The sequence below is a fragment of the Danio rerio genome, chromosome 2, assembly GCF_049306965.1.
Source record: "Danio rerio strain Tuebingen ecotype United States chromosome 2, GRCz12tu, whole genome shotgun sequence".
Lineage (NCBI taxonomy): Eukaryota > Metazoa > Chordata > Actinopteri > Cypriniformes > Danionidae > Danio > Danio rerio.
This window is the reverse complement of record NC_133177.1, coordinates 46,169,651-46,192,434: the sequence shown is the minus strand read 5'-3', so window position 1 is coordinate 46,192,434 and position 22,784 is coordinate 46,169,651. Positions and strand designations below refer to the sequence as shown.

The 22,784-nt window shown below is 37.1% G+C and overlaps 1 protein-coding gene across 6 annotated transcripts in view; it reads left to right on the top strand.

Moving 5' to 3' along the window:
* Positions 1-22,784, top strand: part of kcnq3 (potassium voltage-gated channel, KQT-like subfamily, member 3) — an 85,783-nt gene that overhangs the window by 37,827 nt on the left and 25,172 nt on the right. For all 6 annotated transcript variants that reach the window (XR_012393706.1, XR_012393707.1, XR_012393708.1 and 3 more), the window contains exons 3-7: positions 14,007-14,097; positions 14,172-14,298; positions 17,884-18,056; positions 18,350-18,526; positions 22,036-22,146. Coding sequence is in view for 2 of the 6 variants with exons in the window: in XM_021467847.3 (XP_021323522.1) it covers positions 14,007-14,097; positions 14,172-14,298; positions 17,884-18,056; positions 18,350-18,526; positions 22,036-22,146 (679 nt within the window). In the remaining 4 variants the exon portion in view is untranslated. The remainder of the gene's footprint in view (positions 1-14,006; positions 14,098-14,171; positions 14,299-17,883; positions 18,057-18,349; positions 18,527-22,035; positions 22,147-22,784) is intronic.

The window sequence follows — 22,784 nt, the reverse complement described above, 5'->3', positions numbered from 1 at the left end:
ACATTTGCATAAACTCTTTTTCTTACCAGCTCCATTCTCTTTTCTATTGAACTTTATGATATATTTTAGATGTGTCTTTTAAAGTGGTTTCACATACATTCATTCATTCATTTTCTTTTCAGCTTAATCACTTCATTAATCAAGTCACCACAGCAGAATGAACCACCAACTTATCCAGCATATGTATTACGCAGTGGATGCAAGTTCAGCCACAACCCAACACTGGGAAACACTCATACACTTTTGCAATCACACACATACACTGATCTAGCTTATTCAATTCACCTTTAGCGGATATCTTTGGACTGTGGGAGAAACTCCACACAGAAAGGCCAACTGACCCAGCCGGGGCTTGAACCATGAACCTTCTTGCTGTATGGCGATTGTGCTACCCACTGTGCCACCGTGACACCCAGTTTTACATACAGAAACATTAAATGCATTAAATTACTTAAAATAAAATGCCAAATGGCTGAAATCATCCGAAGGCCGACACATAAGAACAGGGCAATAAAATGTCGGTCGATACATTAAAGGGATAGTGTACCTGCTGTCAATTACTCGTCCTCCACTTGTTTCAAGCCTATTTGAGTTTCTTTCTTTTGTTCAACGCAAAGGAAGATATACTGAAGAAAGTTGGGAACATAAAACCATTGACATCCTTAGTAGGAACAAAAAATTAAAAATGCTATGACAAATGTAGCATTCAGCTTTCATGAAATTCTTTGTACTTGATCCGTCTTTCCACTAACCGTTCAGAAACATTCTGGTTCAGTCGAAGTTATAACCTCTTCTGCTCCAGTCATTGGCCGACTCCAGTTTAAACATGCTAAGTTCACAGTAAACAATTTGCCAGCTGCAAAATATCTTCACATATGAAAACGATTAAAGTGTTAAACATTTAAAATGTTACAAAATTATTATTTTCTACATAAATATAAAAACCTCTACCACCATGCCTTCTTCATGTCGGGCGGCTTTTTCAGTTTATTCATGACAATTTGTATTTGTATAATGAAATTAATATTATCATTAGTATTATTTATTAGATGCATATTTATATTTGTTTTAATAAAAACAAGTTTAGATTTGTCCACATGTCTGGTTTTGGAGACCTCTGCATCACTATATGGGGCATAAGAATAGGACGTGTGTTTGGATATTACTCAGGTTTTTGATCACACTATGTTATTATTATTCTTTTGTTCATTTGATAGAAATCAGAACTGAATTTAGAAATAGTTTTGAAACAAATCTTTGTGCTTAACAAACTAAATTAAATATGTAGGCTAATTGATGTCTTCTGTGTTGTGCCAAAGAGCTTATGCTGCGTTCACACCAGACGCGGAACGCGCGTCAAGCGCGAGTGATTTACATGTTAAGTCAATGCAAACGCGCGAATAGAAATCCTGCAGCGCGATATGCGCGAATGGCGCGGCGCGAATGACGCAAATGGCACGGGGCGAACTGAGCGTTTTGCGCGTTTGACGCGCTTAACAAGCGTTTCGCGCGAATCTCTCAAATTTAAAAATCTGAACTTCAGCGTTCATTCGCGCCGCGTTAACCAATCAGAAGCTTGCTCTTGTGGGGGCGTGATTGTGACATAGAACCTGTTGTCGGTGTTCCGAGGGAAATTCTCCAGCCTTCACCGACAACAGTTCATTAAACTCGGCTTGGCTCAGTCAGAAGCACCGCTGAAAGCCTCCGTCATCCAGGTTAAGTTTCTGGAGGAGTTTATGAGCTCACAGAGCTAGATGCACCTCTGAAAGGATGTAGTGGACTCAGACACGAACCTAAACATATCGATGCTGTTTTTCAGTCTTCATAAAGCACATAAACACTGTTATTTTCTTCATAAAATCCATGTTAGCCATTTAGCTATGAAGTTAGAGTCTTCGGGCAGACAGAAGCCCTGCCCATCACGCGAATCTGCGTCTGTTGCGAAGTGAATTTGACACGCGATTGAAGCGGATTTGACGAGCGATTGAAGCGGGGGTTGACGCGCGAATGAAGCGAGTAAACTCAAATGTTCACGTGGCTATTTACGCGTGAATAGTGCGATTTATCCGCGCGTTCCGCGTCTGTTGTGAACACAGCATTAGAATGACCAAGAGGCGACACTCTAGTGTAATTTGGAAAACAGCCACTAGAGGGCGCGGCGGCCATTATGGAATGAAAACTCTAATAGAACAACAGCATATTATAAGTCTGTAAAATAAACTATTAAAAGTGCTGATGATTATGATAACAAATGTTGTATTGTCGTCTTTCAGGTTGTCTCTCGGCTTTAATGCGCTTTCTAAATAAATAAATAAAAAACAAAGCAGCTGCTTGCCATCGCGACAGTAATGAGACCCTATGGACGGCCGATCACTTTTACTCCAAAATGGCGGAATCCGGGGCTGTTGCTGGGCGCTGCTGTTGCAATGGAACGTTTTATTGAGTGTCGCCTCTTGGTCATTCTAAGCTCTTTGGTAGTGCCAAAGACTCTAGGATACACAAGACATGTCACTCGTGCCTTTTTGAATGGGGAAAAGTGTAACTGTCAGTATGGTGAATAAAGCCCCGCCTACTAGTACAGGAGCCAATCATCGATCCTTATATGCTGAAAAAAAGCCCACTTTCTAGTACAGGAGCCAATCATCGATCACTATAGATGGATGATTCTCTGGGTGAGGGGCTTGGACCAGCCGTGAGCTTCGGCAGATTTTGTGTGATTTGGATGTTTAGAAATGAAAGTAAAGAGGCTGTTGTTGCTTCATTTTATTGGTGATTCCTAATATGGATTTCAATTGTAAGCTTGGCAAGCCATTTTTTAGAATTTGATGTTTCCCCATTCAAACAGGAGTTTCAAAGATGGCAAGTAAAATGTAAAATGACTTGCCTTTTAGGGAATTTGGTAGTGCACACAACACCGTTTCCTTGATATGGAAACCTTCATTTGATTTAAAGCCAGGCATCATCGCCCTTAATATTCATCCTCCAAATCAGTCAATTTGTTTTTAATGTGTGGGATTTATGTGTGTTCAAACAAACAAATAATCATAATAAAATGTAAACATGTCCGTTTTCCCATGCTTTGTGTAAAATGAGCATACATATGAGCATTGTATTAAATGAGCATGCCTCACACTGGTGAGAGGGTTTGACAAACCACCTGTAGAGACACTGTTCTCACTTACTAAGGCCCCGTTTAAACTGGTGCGTTTTAGTTTTAAAACAGCGTATTAGAATGAAAACGATCCGCGTCCACACTAGCGTTTCACCCAGTGTTTCTGAACAGCTCTCCGTCCACACCAAAACACTGAAAATGCACATCACGTGACCACACACACACACACACACACACACACACTCTGGCATGCACTGCAGCAAATCTACCTAGATGAGAGCTGTGCTCGGAGTGTTCATCAATTGATAACAAAATGCAATAAAGATGACGCTCATATTTGCAGCACAACGCCTTAACATTTCTGCTGGCTGTTAAGTTGTTAACATCAAAATGAAAACAGCAGTTCTTTCTATCATGTTTTCATTTTATTATTAAGATATAGTGAATCAACGTAGCCAGGATGATGTAAATAAGGTTATAAAGTACACTTTTCCCTTTGAAGATTTACCTAACATGTCCTCGGAAGTCTGTTTGCCATATGAAACTTGTGAAGTTTGAAATTACAAGGAGAGGATGCAGGACTGAACTGTGTGTGTAGGCTACTTTATGTTGAGGAAAAGCCCCAAACAGAAAGGTGAATGTCGGCAGCCCCGCCTCCGTGTTCAGATGTCTCCATTTTCCCACATCCACACTGAGACGGAGCAGCAGCATTTTAGAATGAAAACGGCCTCTTCAGTATTTCAAAAATGCTCCGTTTTTGGCGCTCGAAAACTCCGGCATAGTGTGGACGGATGGTGTAACCGTAGCAAAACTTATGTGTTTTCAAATTAAAACGCATTAGTGTAAACGGGGCCTAAAACTCCTCCTTACTCTAGCACTTCATTCTCTGAGCACAAACAGTTCCTTTGTATAATTAGCACTTCTTGTGTGTATTGCCTCTTTTTGTTGAATCTCTAAATGCCTTTTTAATTTTAAGTCGCTTTGGACAAAACCGTCTGCTAAATGACTAAATGTAAACAGTTGCGAATGCTTGTTCTTGCTGGCTTTTCTGACATTAAGGACGTTTTGGCTGTGAGATTCAGTTGTTTTGTTTCCAAAGTGTCAGAATAATGTATATAGGCTCCACCCTCTTCTGTACAAGCAGCAACTCATTTGCATTTAAAGAGACATGTACATGTTTTTGCTCAAACCCCAAAAATGGGGCAAATCTCACAAGCTGTAATAAAAGATCTTGAATGAAAATGAATTGAACTTATTTTAAAGCTTTTGAAAAGAGGCATAATATGTTGCTGTCAAAACTTTGCAGAGCTTTTTACATTCACATACAGCTAGATTACACACGTCTACACACTGCACAGTTGTCTCCATTGAGTGGACTATAAAATGATCCCAGATTTTCCTCTTACCAGCTGAATCACTATTGATTGTTGTGAATAGCTCTCGCCAAGCTCTGTAGTCAACAAACTTCTCTAACAAATGTGTAGCTCTTTGTAAACAGCCTTGAAGGGGTCATTTTACCAGCAATCAAATTGTCCTTGATTCTGTTAGATATGAAGAGCTTGATATGCTGTGGCAACATACTTTAACTATTGCATTCCCTGTAGTCAAAAAAGAGCTTTTATTGAAACTAAACTGAAACAAATGACTTGTTATAAATGTCTGCAACTTTCTGATGTCAGATAATGTTAACGCATAATTGTCAACAGTTACATAACAGTGACGCTTGCTCAGATGCTTGTTCTGTGCTTCATTGCTGGAATGCAGGCATCTGATTTGATTATGAAATAAGACACCACCATCATTTTCTGCCTTTCATATTCTACTCGAATACACCCGACTAGATGTGCTGTTCGTTTTACACTGTATATTGTAAAGACGGTACAAAACATGAATATCAGAGAAAGATGGAAAAAGGTAGACTGAAATATGCTAAAAGTACAGTAATGCAATATTTTACTTAATGAATAGTAATAATAGTTTGTATTAATGAATTAGTATTAATGAAATAAAACTATAATAATATGAATTAATCACATTTAAATATGATTGTGAATATATGGCGACGCAGTGGCACGGTAGGTAGTGCTTTCCCCTCACAGCGAGAAGGTTGCTGGTTCGAGCCACGGCTGGGTCAGTTGGCATTTCTGTGTGGAGTTTGCATGTTCTCCCTGCGTTCGCATGGGTTTCCTCCGGGTGCTCCGGTTTCTCCACAGTTTAAAGACATGCGGTACAGGTGAATTGGGTTGCCTAAATTGTCTGTAGTGTATGAGTGTGTGTGGATGTTTCCCAGAGATGGGTTGCGGCTGGAAGGGCATCTGCTGCGAAAAAACGTGCTAGATAAGCAATTACAGCCTCAAGTCTTTTTGAATATGATCCCACAAGCTTGGCACACCCGTCTTTGGGAATTTTTGCCTATTCCTCTTTGCAGTATAAGCTCTCTCAGGTTGGATGGGAAGTGACAGTGTACAGTTGTTTTCAGATCTCTCCAGAGATGTTCAATAGGATTTAGATCTGGGCTCTGGCTGGGCCACTCTAGGACATTCACAGAGTTGTTGTGAAGTCACTCGACTGATATTTTGGCAGTATGCTTTAGGTCATTGTCCTGCTGGACGATGAACCAACGCCCTAGTCTGAGGTCAAGAGCACTCTGAAGCAGGTTTTCATTTAGGATGTCGCTGTACATTGCTGCATTCATCTCTACCTCTATCCTGACTAGTCTTTCAGTTCCTGCTGCTGAAAAACATCCCCACAGCAAGATGCTGCCACCACCATGCTTCACTGTAGGGATAGTATTAGCCTGGTGAGAAGCGGTGACTGGTTTTCTCCAAATGTAATGCCTGGCATTCACTCCAAACTGTTAAATTTTAGTCTCATCAGACCAGAGAATTTTGTTTCTTATGGTCTGAGAGTCCTTCAGATGCCTTATGGAAAATTCCAGGTGGAGAGTGTCTTCCATCTGGCCATTCTACCTCACAGGCCTGATTGGTGGATTGCTGTACCAATGGTTGTCTTTCTTTAAGATTCTCCTCACTCCACAGAAGAACGCTGGAGCTCAGAAAGAGTGACCATCAGGTTATTGATCACCTCCCTGACTAAGTTCCTTCTCCACGATCACTCAGCTTAGATGGCCGGCCAGCTCTAGGAAGAGTCCTGGTGGTTCCAATCATCTTCCACTTATGTATGATGGAGGCCCCTGTGCTCATTGGAGCTTTCAGAGCAGCAGAAATTTTTCTGTAACCTTCCCCAGCCTTGTGCCTCGAGACAATCCTCTCTCAGAGGTCTACAGGCAATTCCTTTGTCTTCATGCTTGGTTTGTGCTTTGACATGCACTATCAACACTGGGACCTTATATAGACAGGTGTATGCCTTTTCAAATCATGTCCAATCAACTGAATTTACCACAGGTGAACTCCAATTAAGCTGCTGAAACATCTCAAGAATGATCAGTGGAAACAAAATGAACCTGAGCTCTATTTAGAGCTTCACGGCAAAGGCTGTGAATACTGATGTACATGTGATTTTTCAGGTTTTTTATTTTGAATAAATTTGCAACAATTTCAAAAAAGCTTTTTTCACATTGTCATTATGTGGTATTGTGTGTAGAATTTTTAGAAAATAAATTAATTTAATCTATTTTGGAATAAGACTATAACATAAAAATGTGGAAAAAGTGAAGCAGTATGAATACTTTCCGGATGCACTGTATATAATTTATTTATATTTAATTCACCAAAATTACGCTGTATTTAGATTCAAATATTTTTTGCTGCTTGTTCAAACTACTCATTTAACATGAGCTGAAATACAACATGACAACATGAATGAACTGTGTGGAACCCTGCGCCTTTTTACAGTGTATATTGAAGAAACTAAGTATTAATAAGAAATATGTAAATCAAAATGTTAAAAGTTGAAAATGAGAAATATTGCTTATGCAAAAATCATATTCATATTTTTTTGCTCTGTTCATGTTGAAATGAAGCTAAGCAGGATTGCGTTCGGTCAGTACCTGGATGGGAGACCACATGGGAAAGCTAGGTTGCTGCCAGAAGTGGTGTTAGTGAGGCCAGTAGGGGGTATGTGTGGGTCCTAACGCCCCAGTATATCAATGGAGACTCTATACTGCTCATGCAGATGGGACGTTAAACCAAGGTCCTGACTCTCTGTGGTCGTTAAAAATTTCAGGATGTCCTTTGAAAGAGAGTAGGGGTTTAAGCCCAGCATCCTGGCTAAATTTGCCATCTGGCTTCTGTCCATCAAGGCCATCCCCTTATCATAATTTGCTTCATCACCCTGTCTCCTCACCACCAATCAGCTGGTGTGTGGTCTTGTGTCATCCAGGTTGATGCTGCACACTGGTGGTGAATGAGGAGATTTCCCCCATAAATATGTAAAGCGCTTTGAGTGTCTATAAAAAAGCTATATAAATGTAGGGAACTATTATTATTATTATTAGTAGTAGTAGTAGTAGTACTTTTTAGGTTTAAGCTGAAATGCCAAAGTAATAATCTAAAACATTCATAATTGTAGTGTGGAAATGCACATCTGAAGTATTATACTAAGACACAAATACATGGATATTATACATGTCCTAGTTGTTTCATAATTAACTCACATGACAAGCTGTTGTCTGTTCCCATTCATTACCAGCATAATCATAAGTAATAAGTAATGCTTCCGAATGGACATCCTGAGTGTCATGGCATTCCATCATTCTGTGTTGAGGAGAAACGCAACTCTTCAAGAAAATCCGACAAGGCCAAGAGAGAGAGTGAGAGTGAAAGAGAGAAAGAGAAAGAGAGAGTAAGAGAGAGAGAGAAAGAGAGGTTCGACCATTAAAGGTTATTAGTGAGCCGATGCTAAAAGCTTTCACTAAGCCTGAACCTGTGTGTGTGCATATGTATGTTTGTGTGTGTGTGTGTGTGTGCGCGCGTGTGTGTGTGTGTGTGTGTGTGTGTGTGTGTGTGTGTGTGTGTGTGTGTGTGTGTGTGTGTGTGTGTATGTGTTGTCATGGAAACAGCACAGATATAACCTACAAATGTGGAACCATAGTAACTGCCAACAGGTCAACTGACGGATGGAGTGAGGATGATAAAGATGAGATTTGTGTGTTTGTGTGTGTCACACAATACAGCTCATTCCCAAACACAACAGCAGAAAAAGCTTGCAGAGGACAGCAATGTAATCATATAAACATTAACTGTAGCTCTTTTTGCAGTGCAGTCAAACACACATATAAGAGAAGTAAACAAAATGGTTGTGTGTTCATGTGTGTAAGTACAGTATGTATAATTTCATTGTCTACGCATTATATAGAGTTTTATAGATACACTATATGTACTACATTGTATTGTATTTTTTATAAATATTCGACATTGCAATGATTCGAAATGTTTTTTTTTTTTTGTTATTTTGTGATTGTTGAATTAATTTGTTTGGTTTTGTCATTTTTAATATTTTAAAAAATATTTTTTGTTTAATTTATTATAATAGTATAAATTATATTTGTTATATATATATATATATATATATATATATATATATATATATATATATATATATATACTATCTACATATATTTGTTTTATTTAGCTTCTTTTTTTTTTTTTGGCTTTGTTTACAAAATTTAAATTCTATTTTTTGTCAGTATTCTGCAATTCTGTATTGATTTTCTGTCACAGAAAACGGAGCGGATGATTTGCAGCTGCGCTTGCTCCGACATGTGCTACAGAGATCACACAGTGCATAAATTTTTTCATACCAAAAGTGTAAAGATGCTTTTCAGACTAAAAGAGAAAGTTGTTATGTTACAGAACTAGGTAATATATTATTTTACCCTCGTCATTTCCAAAATTATATAATTAGTCATTTTATAATCAGTTATTTTTTGCCAGTCTCCTGTCCTGGAGAAGAGGGCCTATTGACCACCTATGTACACACTGCTCTGTGCTCTCTGATTTAGGAAAGGCAGCAGGGGACATTGTAAATGTACAAATATTTCAGCTTATAAAAAACATAGATGTGCTGATATTTCTTTTTGAAAATTTAAAATCCCTGCACAGTCACAGTTTTAGTTTGTTCATATAAATGAGTCTTCTTCAGTTTGTATTCTTTTTTATTTTTTAAATAGCAATTTGGTTAAGGCAGAAAATATATTATTTTGCAAAAATAAATAAATAAATAAAAATTGCAGCATTTAAGAAAAAAATGAAAGGGCTCTTCACCTTAAATTTGTGTCTAATAGTTTTGTTTAAAAATTGTTTTTAAATCATATTGTGAGATTAGTATCGTTAATCGTGGCGAGTAAGTGGAATCGTTGCATCCCTAGTTTCAAATTTAATTGGATTGAACATGAAACAATCAAGTTGTCCCCCGAAAAAACTCAAGAATTGTGTTGATTCAGCTCATTTTGTAAAAGTAGTTTGAACAGATACAAAAAAAAGATATTTTGAAGAAAGTAGGAAACATGTAACCATTGACTTCCAATGTTTTGTTTACTTTCTACTATGGAAGTCAATGGCTATGGTTTTTTTTTTTTTTTTTTTTTTTCAAAATTGTTCAGAACAACACAGCCTATCTAGTACTGAAATTAACAAAATACAGTCTGAAATATAATAATAACCAATGCTTTTTTTTTTTAGTGCTGTTATTCAATACAACCCCTACTTATAGTTGGTCCCAAGTATCCAGGAAACAAGCACAGCATGCGTCATTGTTTGGGTTTGAAATTCAGTAAGGGAATTTAATGAGAGCCCTATACAGTGTACAGTAGGTTTCTGATTACCTGTCGTGAAAAAATAACGCTTGTACTGTAAATCTTGCAAGCTCAGCATTTGAAAGGAAGATTGTTGTGCAAGTGTCATTCTCTTGCTGAATGCAGTTCATGCACAGCCCCCTCTGCTGGTAAAATCATATGATAATCATCCATATCTAAAGGTAGCAGGTCTTTCTGGGAAAAAAAAAGAAAACATTTTACAATGACTCAGCTGAGGTATCCATAGCAACTGAAAAGATCTTCATCTCTGATTCTCAGAAAGATATGTTTATATATTGAATATGTTTGAGAGATTGTACCTGCTTTGTTAATAGTGACAACAAACAGTGTGTGCACTTTTAAAGGATAAAGGTTCTTTATTGGCCCCTTAAAGGGGACCTATTATGCCTCTTTTTTACAAGATCTAAAATAAGTCTCTGATGTCTAGAACATGTACCTAGAGAAGTTTCAGCTCAAAATACACCACAAATATACAGGGTATATATTTTTATTTTTAATCTGCCTCTTCTAGGCTTTGATTCTAATTGTGCCATTTTAAATTTATTTGAGATTGTGCTTTTTTCAAAAGAGGGCGGAACAACAAGTGCCTTTGTGTCAACATAGTGGCAGATTCAAAAACAAGACTAACGTCCTATGCAAATAAGGCAGAGATCATCACTAATGGGCGGAGCCTATCCCCACTGATGACACGTACAAAGGGAGAATGTCAATCAAAGTGTTTCTGCAGACTGTTTTTATGAGGTGTGATTATAAAAAGCTAAATTAATACATTTTTTACCATTAGAAGCTGTTTATATTCACAGACTGTTACCACACAACTGTTTAAACCCCTTATAAAAGTGCTTTTTGCAAAATAGGTTTCCTTTAATGTAACATCCTTTTAATTTCACAAATATTTTTTTTATAATGGATTGAGGTGGTTTAGAATATAAAATAGTTTTTCATGTTATGAAGAACATATACTTTTCATTAAAGTTCTCCTGTGGCATCGCTGTGTGCCCTTTTTGGTTCTTTCTGAAACCTTTATTTTTAAGATTGTGTATTCAGGGTTGAGCATTGAAATGAAATGTATTTTAAAATAAAATACCACATGGCAGATCATTCTGTTGTGCCGACCCCTGATGAATAAAAAATGAATGAAAATACCAAATACTTTAAAGCTGCTGTATGTAAGTTTTTAACTCTTCTAAAGCATAAATAAACCATGATATGTTTGCAGATATTTAAAAAACATGCCAAGTGAACATTCGTGTTTATCTAAAAAACAATGCTAAAGTCAGATATTCTGCTTTGAAAATATCTGTTACATGCTGGAACGTCTGTCTTTGTTTTGTTTCTTTTAACCCACCCGCTGCCACTTCAGTCAGTTATATTTCAGCACCATGGGTTACCTTGTTGGAAAACCGCATATTTCATTCATTCAGCCTGGAAGGCTGTCAAAGCATGTGTTACCACGTCGGCCCTACACCACCAAACCCGCTTTGAGCTGGGATCGAACCGGCAACTCTTCGCATGGGAGTCGGTTGCTCTTACAATGAGGCTAAAGACCATGGTTTCTAGCATCTGTTACTAGAGCACTTTTTTTTTAGAGGTCACTGAGATTTACCTGCATAGCACTTCGCTAGCTGGCCTCCATTACACTCCCTAAACCTGACTCCCATGTGGGTTACGGCAACAAAAGAAACTCTTTCGGTCCTACACCACCCAACCCGCTTGAAGCTGGATTGGAATCGGTTACTCTCTGCATGGGAGTCAGTTGCTCTGACAAGGAGGCCAAAGACCATTTACCTGCACAGCACTTCACTAGCTGGCCTCCGTTACATATGCATCTGTGACTGAAGTGTGACCTCCGGTGGACATTGCAGACTCCGAATTGAAAAGCAGATTCCACATGATTAATTAGCAAATAATAGAAATATTCCTAACGTAAACATTAATTGAGCAGGAATTTGCAGTGTTAAGCAATATAGCTGTTTGCACCAGACAAAACTTAAATACAGCCATTCAGAGGCACAGAATATGCACTCATTCACTGAATGGTACGCTTTATAATCTAATTAAAACATACTAAACCTCTTTAACATTATGCTGAATCACTGATATATGTTATTTTTAACTAAGTCACAGTTCTAAAGTTTAACTGCAAACGGTTTATTTTCAAGATCTGAGGTGAACTATTTGCTGCTGCTTTCAGTTGTATGGCAATAAATGTCATGTAAAATGGCATTCAAACTCACATTGTTAGCATTTAACACTGAATAAAGCACATTAGGTGTACCTGAAGTAATCATTGACAGTTCTCTGTTGTTCAGCAGGAGATAGAAACCGTTTCTAATATATTAATTCCATATTAGGTTAGAACAAAAACTGCTTTTAATATGGAGAATATTCCTTCAGGCTGCCCTTTTATATAGAACACAATTTAAATCAGCCTTAAATCAGATCTTTAGGCTCGAAAGTCAGACTCGCTCCTGCCCCTGGTCCTAAATCTGGCAACCTGTATTTGCGTTTGTTTTGATTCAGGAATACAATAACTAGTACTGCACCTTTAATTTTATGTTTATCAACATAAACATTCAATAGCCACACCATGCATCCAAATAAATACTGTATTTTTGCATTTCATATAGTATAAATACTAAATATTAAAAAATACTTTAAAAACTTTTCTTTTATTTTGCCGATCCAGGCGCAAAGCTTAGGGTGCAAAACCATTAAGGGTGTGTCCGAATCCACTTTTTGCTATTTTAAGGACGGAAAAACCGCTTTGCGCTGTGGCGCATTGTCTAACAGGGTTGAGCTTATTCTCTTAATGAGTTTTAGGTGTGCTTTGAGAATAAACCAATCAGAGTCTCATCTCCCATTTCCTTTAAGAGCCAGTTGCGTAGCGCCATGGCACATTTGCTATTTACATGGCGAACTTTGTAAGTGGAAAAACTGAATGCTTCACTAGAGAGAAAGCAGTTAAGCAGAGCATCTACAGCAGGGGTGCTCAACCCTGTTCCTGGAGATCTACTTTCCTGCAGATTTCAGTTGCTACCCATTTCAAACACACCTGCCTTTAATTATCAAGTGCTGTTCAGGTCCTAATTAATTGGTTCAGGTGTGTTTGAACAGGGTGAAAGCTGCGTTTTGCAGGAAGGTAGATCTCCAGGAACGGGATTGAGCAGCCCTGATCTACAGCGTGAGAATGAGGGAAAGAGCCTTCTCATTCTTTACTTTCAATTTCACTCTCGTGGATAGGGAAACGTGTTATACGCACAGACATCCATTAGCCTATAAATAATTAATTTTGTTTATTAAATGCAAAGATGTGTTTCAAAATTATTTCTAAATTCATTTCTGATTTCCAGCAAACAAATAAATGAACAACAATAACGAAGTGTGTTCAAAAATCTGAGTTATATCCTAACACATATGGTCTAAAACCTGACAGGTGGGCAAATCTAAGCTTGTTTTTAATAAAACAGGTATAAATATGCATATAGTAAATACTACTACTACTAATAATAATAACTTTACAAAAGCAAATTATCATAAATAAACTAAAAAAGCCCCCACAAGATGAAGAAGGCATGGAGGCAGTGGTTTTTAAATTTATTTAGGCTAGAAAATAATAATTTTTGTAATATTTTAATTCTTTAATTATTTTTTATTGGTAAAGATATTTGCAAATTGTACATCCTGTGTGCATTAAGCAATGTTTAAGCAAGGCGCACAACTAATGCGCTCTGCGCTGGACTTTATTCTAGTCTATTATAGCTCCTCAAAATAGCAACGCGCCTTAACCCACCTCCTTTTTTAGACTAGAACGCCTATTGGGTGCACATATGAGCGCAAATGCATTTGCTCTTTAAACAGCGTGGTGCAACACGTCAAAACGATTCTTGCATCGAGCTGAAACTAGCAAACAACAATTGCGTTGCGTCTTGCGCCGCAATGCGCCAGGTGTATGACAGGGCCCTATATCTAAAAATGACTAAAAATGGAGTTATCTGTGATTGCAAAAATCCATTTTATATATATCATGCTTCTGTATAATCTTTGTCGGAAGTGTATTAGGATATTAAGATATGAGTATTTGGTCAAAGATCACAATCCCTGTTTGTTATTCTCTAGGTTTCTGATTGTTTTGGGATGTCTGATTCTGTCGATATTAACAACATTCAAAGAGCACGAGAAGGATTCGGCTCACTGGCTGGTGATTCTGGTGAGTGTATGTGTATTCTGTACTTGTGTATGTGTGTTGAGAAGAAAATGACTGACTGTTTCTCTCACCTGTAGGAGACGTTTACCATCTTTATTTTTGGAGGTGAGTTTGCGTTGAGGATATGGGCCGCCGGCTGCTGCTGTCGATATAAAGGCTGGAGAGGACGGCTCAAATTCGCCCGCAAACCGCTGTGTGTCCTGGGTGAGTTCAACACACCGACCCAAACAAACACACACTCTCACTTAAACACAAACACACATATGCATATACTGTCACAGTGTCTTTAATTAAACATCAGCAAGGAGCAAATCAGGACACACACTAACAGAAGATATGGACTTACAAGCAATAGAAGCAAGCAGGCATTATGCTGTAAAAATATTTTGTGATTCATGGTTCTTTTCGGTTTATTTGCACTTTTGATTTGCATTATGAGACCTTTGACTGGATGCAGTTTACACTAACCTACTTGCTTACTGTTTAGTCAGAAGATGGCAGCAAAAAGTTAAGAGCAGTGGCTTGACCCTCCTAAATTATTAGCCCCCCTGTATATTTTTCCAAAATGTTAGTTTAACGGAAAGAAGATTTTTTTCATCACTAATTACTAATATTTGTTTTTTATTATTGCCATGATGAGAGTGCATCATATTTTATTAGATATTTTTCAAGATATTACACTGGAACTTTTCTTACTTATGTTTTTTTGTCTTGTTTCAAGTCCAAATACCTAAAAATTCTTAAATAAAGAATAAATATTTAGACAAGCAAAACATAATGTCTTGTTTTAAAAAATAATGGGCCAAAATGAAGCAAGTTTTTCCTTAAAACAAGCAAAATAATCTGCCAATGGGGTAAGAAAAATAATCTTATGTCAAAAGCAAAAGCAAGATTATTTTGCTTGTTTTTAAGGAAAAACTCACTTGATATTGCCATACTATTTCAAAAAAGAAAAGACTTTATCTTTTGTTTGCCTAGAAAATGCTTCTTAATATAACAATTTTTAGATATTTGGATTAAAGACAAGACAAAAAAATCTACGTAAGCATTTTTTTTTGCAGTGTAGTAATCAGCTTAAAGTGCAATTTAAAGGTTAATTAGGCAAGTTAGGGTTATTAGGCAAAACTAAACAACAATGGTTTGTTCTGTAGACAATAAAATAAAAATATTGCTTAGGAACGATATCAGTATTCACCTTAAAATGTGTTTTTTTTTATTAAAAACTGCTTTTATTTTATTCTAGCTGAAATAAAACAAATAAGACTTTCTCCAGAAGAAAAAATATTATTGGAAATAATGTGAAAATTTCCTTGCTTTGTTAAACATTATTTCGGAAATATTTGAAAAAGAAAAACAATTCAAAGTAGGGCTAATAGTTTGACGTCAACTGCGTATATAGCCTGTATAAATATATTAACAGTCAAGATGATTCAATTATGGAATCTCATGATTGACCAGAATCAAGTATTCCAGAAATTCATGTAATAGGGCTTTAAAATAAATACAAGAACACTTTATTGATGCTTAATTAAAAAATTTCCGATTTTAGGGGCCGATATATACAGGTGAATCTCAATAAATTAGAACGTCATCGTTTTAAAAAACAGCTTTAGTAAACAAAATTATTTGAAACAATCTCTTCTTTAGTTTGCTCTTTGCCCTCACACTACAAGCATAACGCACCGAAGCCCAACCGTATCAAGCTCTGGCACACCTCTTCCAACCGGCCAACTGAATTAAGCCCGAGCCTGATTTGGAGCACTGAAACTTGTCAAACGAACTGGGAAATGGGCACAGGCACAGTTTGGATAGCATAGTGTGAGTAAGCCCTAAGTGAAATGAATCACCTTTTCTATGACATTCTAATTTAATGAGATGCATCGGTACTGTATAAGATTTTTTTTGTGTGTTAATTGCTTTTTAACATAGTGTTTTAGCAAAAGCTGATCTCGTCATGAACATCTTGTCAGAAAAGCACTGCTCTGTGATCAGTAGTAAATCTCCTCCAAAGGCCAGAGGGTGCTCTCGCACAGAAACTGCACAGCAAATAAGGCCGTAATCACACTATGTAAAGTTGCCTTGTACTGGGCCAAAACACGCTTGTTCCCTCTCTCGTCTCCCCCGACGCCCCTGAAAGGGCTCTATTTTGACGATCTATGCGCAAAGTGCAAAGCAATTAGGGCATGTCGGAATCCACTTTTGCTAATTTAAGGATGGAAAAATCCGCTTTTTAAAAAAAAAAATCCGGCTTTTATATTTATTTAGGCTAGAAAATAATATGTTTTGGAATATTTTAATCCTTTATATTTATATCCTATAGGCTATATATCCTTATTATATCCTATATATATCCTTAATATTTTGATTATTTTTCATTTGTAAAGATATTTGCGTATTGCTGTACATCCTGTCTGTATTAAGCAATGTGTAAGCCAGGCACACAACTAACGCGCTCTGCACTGGACAATAGACCAGCTTTGATCTGATCTATTTGAACCTTCTATTTAAGTTCCTCAAAATAGCAACGCACCAGCAATACGCCTTCTTTTTTAGACCAGAACGCCTATGGGCGCACATATGAGCGCAAATGCATTTGCTATTTAAACAGCAAAACGTCAAAACGACTCTTGCGCCTAGCTAAAACTAGCAAACAACTTTTGCGTTGCGCCACATTGCGCCGGGTGTATGAGAGGGCCCAAAAACTATTTTTGTAAAGTGTCAAAAACATTATGCTATATCGATGTGCGTATGCCCAAGTATCTGCAGCTATATCTCTTCTAGATTTAACTACCAGATTTAACTACATTCATTGATTCAGTGTGACTATTAATCACACGACTACAGAATTCACATGACTACAGAATCACCTCACAGAAGGATTTATTTTAAACATTTGGCTGAAGTTCTGAATAGAATTTGAAGTAAGCCCATGCTATTAAATGTTTAATGTTGGGGATGTTTTCATCCACTCTGGGGAGTCTTAACATAGCCACAACTTTCTCTGTGTTTCAGCAAATGGAAGGATTTTGGTGACTTATCTTATTTTGACATATACTTTGGGAAAATGCTTTGAAAATATAAAAAAATTCAATAATACACTGTGGGCAAATTCGCTACTCTTTTATTATGTTAGTCACTGTTTTTGCCCTATTGACTTCCATTATGAGGACTTTTTTTGACTGCAATGCCATGACACTATATATAATTATGCATTCTTTATTGTTGCTGGTTTTCCCTGTTGGGAAGAGGTAATATTTTACACTTTTACCGTTGATCATCAGTTGCAATGCAAAAAAGTGTGTGCATGTGTGAGTGTGTGATAGTGTAAGAGAGACCTTTGCACACTTACCTTGATATGTCTTAGAAAATCAAAATAAGTAGCTCAGCTTTTAGAACATAGTAAACATATTAAGTGTATTTAAGCACACACACTATAATTTATTATTTATATAAAAATTGGAAACATTTTCACAAGCTCGGGTTAATGGTGCCAATTGATAATAAACAGTAAAAATGATCTCTTCCCAACATGGAAAACGCCCAACAATCAAAAAATGTCTTTATAATGGAAGTCAATGGAGCAAAATCAGCCACCAACATAACAAAAGGGTAGTAAATTTGAACTACCCAAGGTTAAATTCAAATGTTTACAAATGTTGTGTAGCTTGATAGTGAACTGCGGCTTTGTTTAGTCTTTCCTTTAGTAACTAAACATACTTGTAATCATATTTAATTATAGTTTTAACTTTATTGTTTATTGCCGTTTGTGCTTATTTTGTATGTTCTCAGATATTTTTGTTCTGATCGCTTCGGTGCCGGTGGTTGCCGTACGTAATCAGGGAAATGTGTTGGCCACGTCGCTGCGCAGTCTGCGTTTCCTGCAGATCCTCCGGATGCTGCGAATGGACAGACGCGGAGGAACCTGGAAACTGCTGGGATCTGCAATATACACACACAGCAAGGTATCCGAATGTGATGTGATGTACACAAACAGTCCGTAGCCCCCGATCAACATCGGAACGATTGTCCTGTTTGTTTGAATCATGTCATAGAAACTGATGGGGTCGGCAGTATACAAACAGTAAACAACGTAAACACACACTCACATCTTTTAAATCTGCTATAAACACACACACACATACACACACACACATACAGGGGAAAGTACATACGCAAGCACAAACAATCCTGTATCAGTGTCTGGTGATGTTTGATCTCCTGGCTGCAGACAAACTCAACTGTGTGCGTTTTTTAGGAGCTGATCACAGCGTGGTACATCGGCTTCCTGTCATTGATCCTGGCTTCTTTCCTGGTGTATCTGGTCGAGAAGGACGATGAGACCACAGAGCTCCACAGAGACACTGATGGCCCTTCACCGACACCGGCCCCGCAGGACTTTGACACCTATGCAGACGCCCTCTGGTGGGGACTGGTGAGAATCACACACAGCACTCTTAGGCATTCAGAATATTTTTTAAAGGCTGCCTATTATGCAAAAATCACTTTTATAATGGATTTAAATGCAGTTGTGTGGCAACAGTGTGTGAATATAGCCAGCCTCTAATGGTAAAAAATGTATGAATTAGATTTTTTTATAATCACACTTCATATAGAAACACTTTGATTGGCATTCTCCCTTTGTACATGTCATCAGAGTGGGAAAGCCCCATTCATTAGTGATGATCTCTCTCTCATTAGCATAGACAGCCCTAGGTGAGAAGCAGCAATCTGCCATTTGATTTTTCACACCGTACCTGCTGAAAATAATGGCAGCGACGAAGACCCTGTTTACACTGCCAGTTGAATGTGACCCAATTTAGATTTTTTGCTCATATGTGACAGATCGGATCTGTTCTATGTAAACACAAAATAAAAAAAAGCACACATAGGGATTTTCAGAAATCATTTTGAGGCCAGATATGTGACATTGGGACTATCATGTAAACAGGCAGATCGGATTTGTTGGGGCATTCCGTTTTGTACGTCATTAAACTTGTGACAATGTGATACGTCTCTGCGGTTTAATGACGTAGAAGGAAGAGCTTGTGTGGAGACGTCGACGTGGTAAACAACAACAACAGAGGAAACATAGAGAAGGAAAGTGGTCAGTGGTCGGCGACAGAAGTTACCTCCCTTCTTTTCCTGTGGGAAAATGAGTCAGTGACACCCTATATAAACCATAGGCGCAAGCTGTGATGATGGCCCTTTCCCTCCTCCTCCGCCTCAAAATCATCTTAAAGTTGGGTGAACTTCGCAGTTATAAAACATTGAAAATCCTAAATCAAACAAAAGGGGTAGCTTAAATAATGTGTCGGTGCTCTTTGGGTAAGGGATTCATCAGAATAAACAGCAAAAATCAGTCCAAGGCACTCGAAAAATGTGGAAAAAATTTGAGTGGTACACACAGAGTGGTATTTTGAGCTGAAACTTCACATACACACGCTAGGGGCATCATTGATTTCTTATAAAAATGGGGCATAATAGGTCCCCTTTCAATTGAATTGAGAAAAACACTTAGTACACAAATATGTCCTGAATAATGTTTGCTATTTATGTTTTTACCAAGTAGCTTGTGTGCTTTTAATTGGAAAAGTGTAGAAGCTCATGAAAACTTTATAAATAGCATTGTAAATGTAGCTTACAGAGTCCTTTACAAGCCAAAAATAAACTTTCAAAATGATAAAATTGATATGTACAGTTGAAGTCAGAATTATTAGCCCCACAGAATTATTAGCCCCCCTGTTAATTTTCCCCCCAACTTCTGTTTAATGGAGAGAAGATTTTTTAACACATTTCTAAACATAATAGTTTTAATAACTCGTTTCTAATTTAACCTAATCTGATTTATTTTATCTTTGTCATGATGACAGTACATAATATTTGACTAGATATTTTTCAAGACACTTCTCTACAGCATAAAGTGACATTTTAAGGCTTTACTAGGTTAATTAGGTTAACTAGGCAGGTTAGGGTAATTAGGCAAGTTATTGTATAATGATGGTTTGTTCTGTAGACAGTCAAAAAATAGCTTAAAGGGTAAATTATTTAATCTTAAAACAGTTCATAAAAATTTTTTAACTGCTTTTATTCTAGCCGAAATAAAACAAATAAGACTTTTTCGAAAAGAAAAAAAAATATGATCTGACATACTGTGAAAATTGCCTTGCTCTGTTAAACACCATTTGGGAAATATTTAAAAATAAATAAATAAATCAAAGGAGGGCTAATAATTCTGACTTCAACTGTATATGACCTTATATAGTAACCATGAAATAAAAACTAACTGTTCATGTATATTTTATGAAATATTGCAGTATTTTATCAGTGATTTATCTGTGCACAATGTTGTTCATTAGTTTTTAAATATTGTATTAATTGATGATCAAAATAACCTCCTCTTGAAACAATGCAAGTTTTGGTAAAACTGTCATTTACATTTGATTGTCAGTTCGTAATAGATTATTGGAATTTTCATTTCTTGCTAACTTTTATGTTAATAGATTTTGAAGTGTGCACACATCTGTTTGAAGAGTAAAATTTTTACACTACCTGACAAAAGTCTTGTCGTTGATCCCAGTTGTAAGAGGAACAAATAATAGCTTGACTTCTAGTTGATCATTAGGAAAAGTGGCAGAATGTAGATTTTTCAGATGAATTATCTGTTGAACTGCATTCTAATTATCACAAATACTGCAGAAGACCTATTGGAACCTGCATGGACTCAAGATTCTCACAGAAGTCAGTCAATTTTGGTGAAGGGAAAATCATGGTTTGGGGTTACATTCAGTATGGGGGCGTGTGAGAGATCTGCCTCCACATCAAAGTTCATAAAAGCAAAGAAGGTCAAGATGCTTCGGGATTGGCCATGCCATTCACAAGATACAAACATTATTGAGCATGTCTGGGATAAGATGAAGGAGAATGCATTGAAGATGAATTCAAAGAATCTTGATGAACTCTGAGAGTCCTGCAGGAACGCTTTCTTTGCTAGTCTAGATGACTTTATTAATAAGTTATGTGAGTCATTGCAGAGATGTATAGATGCATAGATTATATTCTATACTGTACATTATTTATGTAAAGTGACAAGACTTTTGTCTCAGCAAAGTCAGACCTTACTGTCCAAATTAAATAATTAACAATCAAGGCACGATCATATTTTATTTTGGTAAAATAAGCGTAATCTAGAGGCCTTTCATATAAGCCACTTCTGATACCAAATGATCAACTAGAAGTCAAGTTATTATTTGCTGTTCCTAAAGCTTGGATTTTTGTCAGGCAGTGTACACTGTTAATTAGGAAGTAATAATAAAATAATAATAATAAATATTAAATAGTAATAATAAAATCAAATTTGATGGATATAAACAGATTTTTTTTAATTCATGCCATGCTTGCTTTTAAATTAATGGACATTTAAAGTTTGTACCAAACCTGCATTATTATAAAAACACATATATACAAGAGAAAATGTATGAAAACAGCTTTACAAATACACCAAATAAATAGCAGGGACAAAAAATAAATAAATAAAATGCTTGCTGTCTCTCTTTCTCTCTTGACCTTTTTATGCACCTTTTCAATAAATTTGAGCATTTCTGTGCTGCTGTGGTGAACATGCATAAAAGCTTTCCTCCGTGTAGAGATCCAATCAAATCTAAAACATTGTGTTACAAGGTCAAGAGTGATTTTTAAAATGTGAGGCAGCTCCTTTTACAGCATCTCCATTACCACCTCCATTCGTGACAGATTTACATTAGTTCCATCAGTACAGATAGTGATGGTTTAATAGCAGCTCCATTTAAACCTCCTTTCGTGACGTTAACGGCCGCTCCATTAATACTACCTTTCTAACGGTTTTACAGCTCAAGTACTTTGATAGGCTCTTAGTCGTGCTCGCTTTAATCCTGCTGATGACATATGATTTCCCTTTTGTGTCAGATCACTTTGACCACCATCGGTTACGGTGACAAGACCCCAAAGACATGGGCAGGGCGTCTTCTGGCCGGGACCTTCGCTCTTATTGGCGTATCATTCTTTGCACTTCCAGCCGTAAGTACAGCTTGTTTTTTTACAGAACTTACATTTACGCTATTTCATGTTACAGTATATGTGTAAAAGGCACTATGATGCTTTTTCAAAATTGTTTTTATTACTGAATATATAAAATAGGATAAGTAAGGAATGCAAACAAGCTCTTGGAACAGTTTAGTTTTCAGGCAACATGGTGGCTCAGTGGTTAGTACTGTCACCTCACAGCAAGAAGGTTGCTGGTTCGAGTCCTGGAAAGGTCAGTTTGCATTCTGTGTGGAGTTTGCATGTTCTCCCCGTGTTCACGTGGGTTTCCTTTGGGTGTTCTGGTTTCCCCCACAGTCCAAAGACATGCGGCATAGGTGAATTAAATAATTGTGTGTTTGTGTGTGTATGAATGTGTGTTTGTGTTTGTGTGAATGAGTGTGTAAGGATGTTTCCCAGTACTGGGTTGCAGCTGGAAGGTCATTTGCTGCGTAAAACATATGCTGGATAAGTTGGCAGTTCATTCTGCTGTGGCAACCTCAGATTAATAAAGAGACTAAGCCGAAAAGAAAATGAATGAATAAATATTGCAAGATTATTCATGGTTTAACTGGCTGACTTTTATTCAGTTTAATTCATAATTGGAATCAAATCGAGGTGCATTATTCCACTTA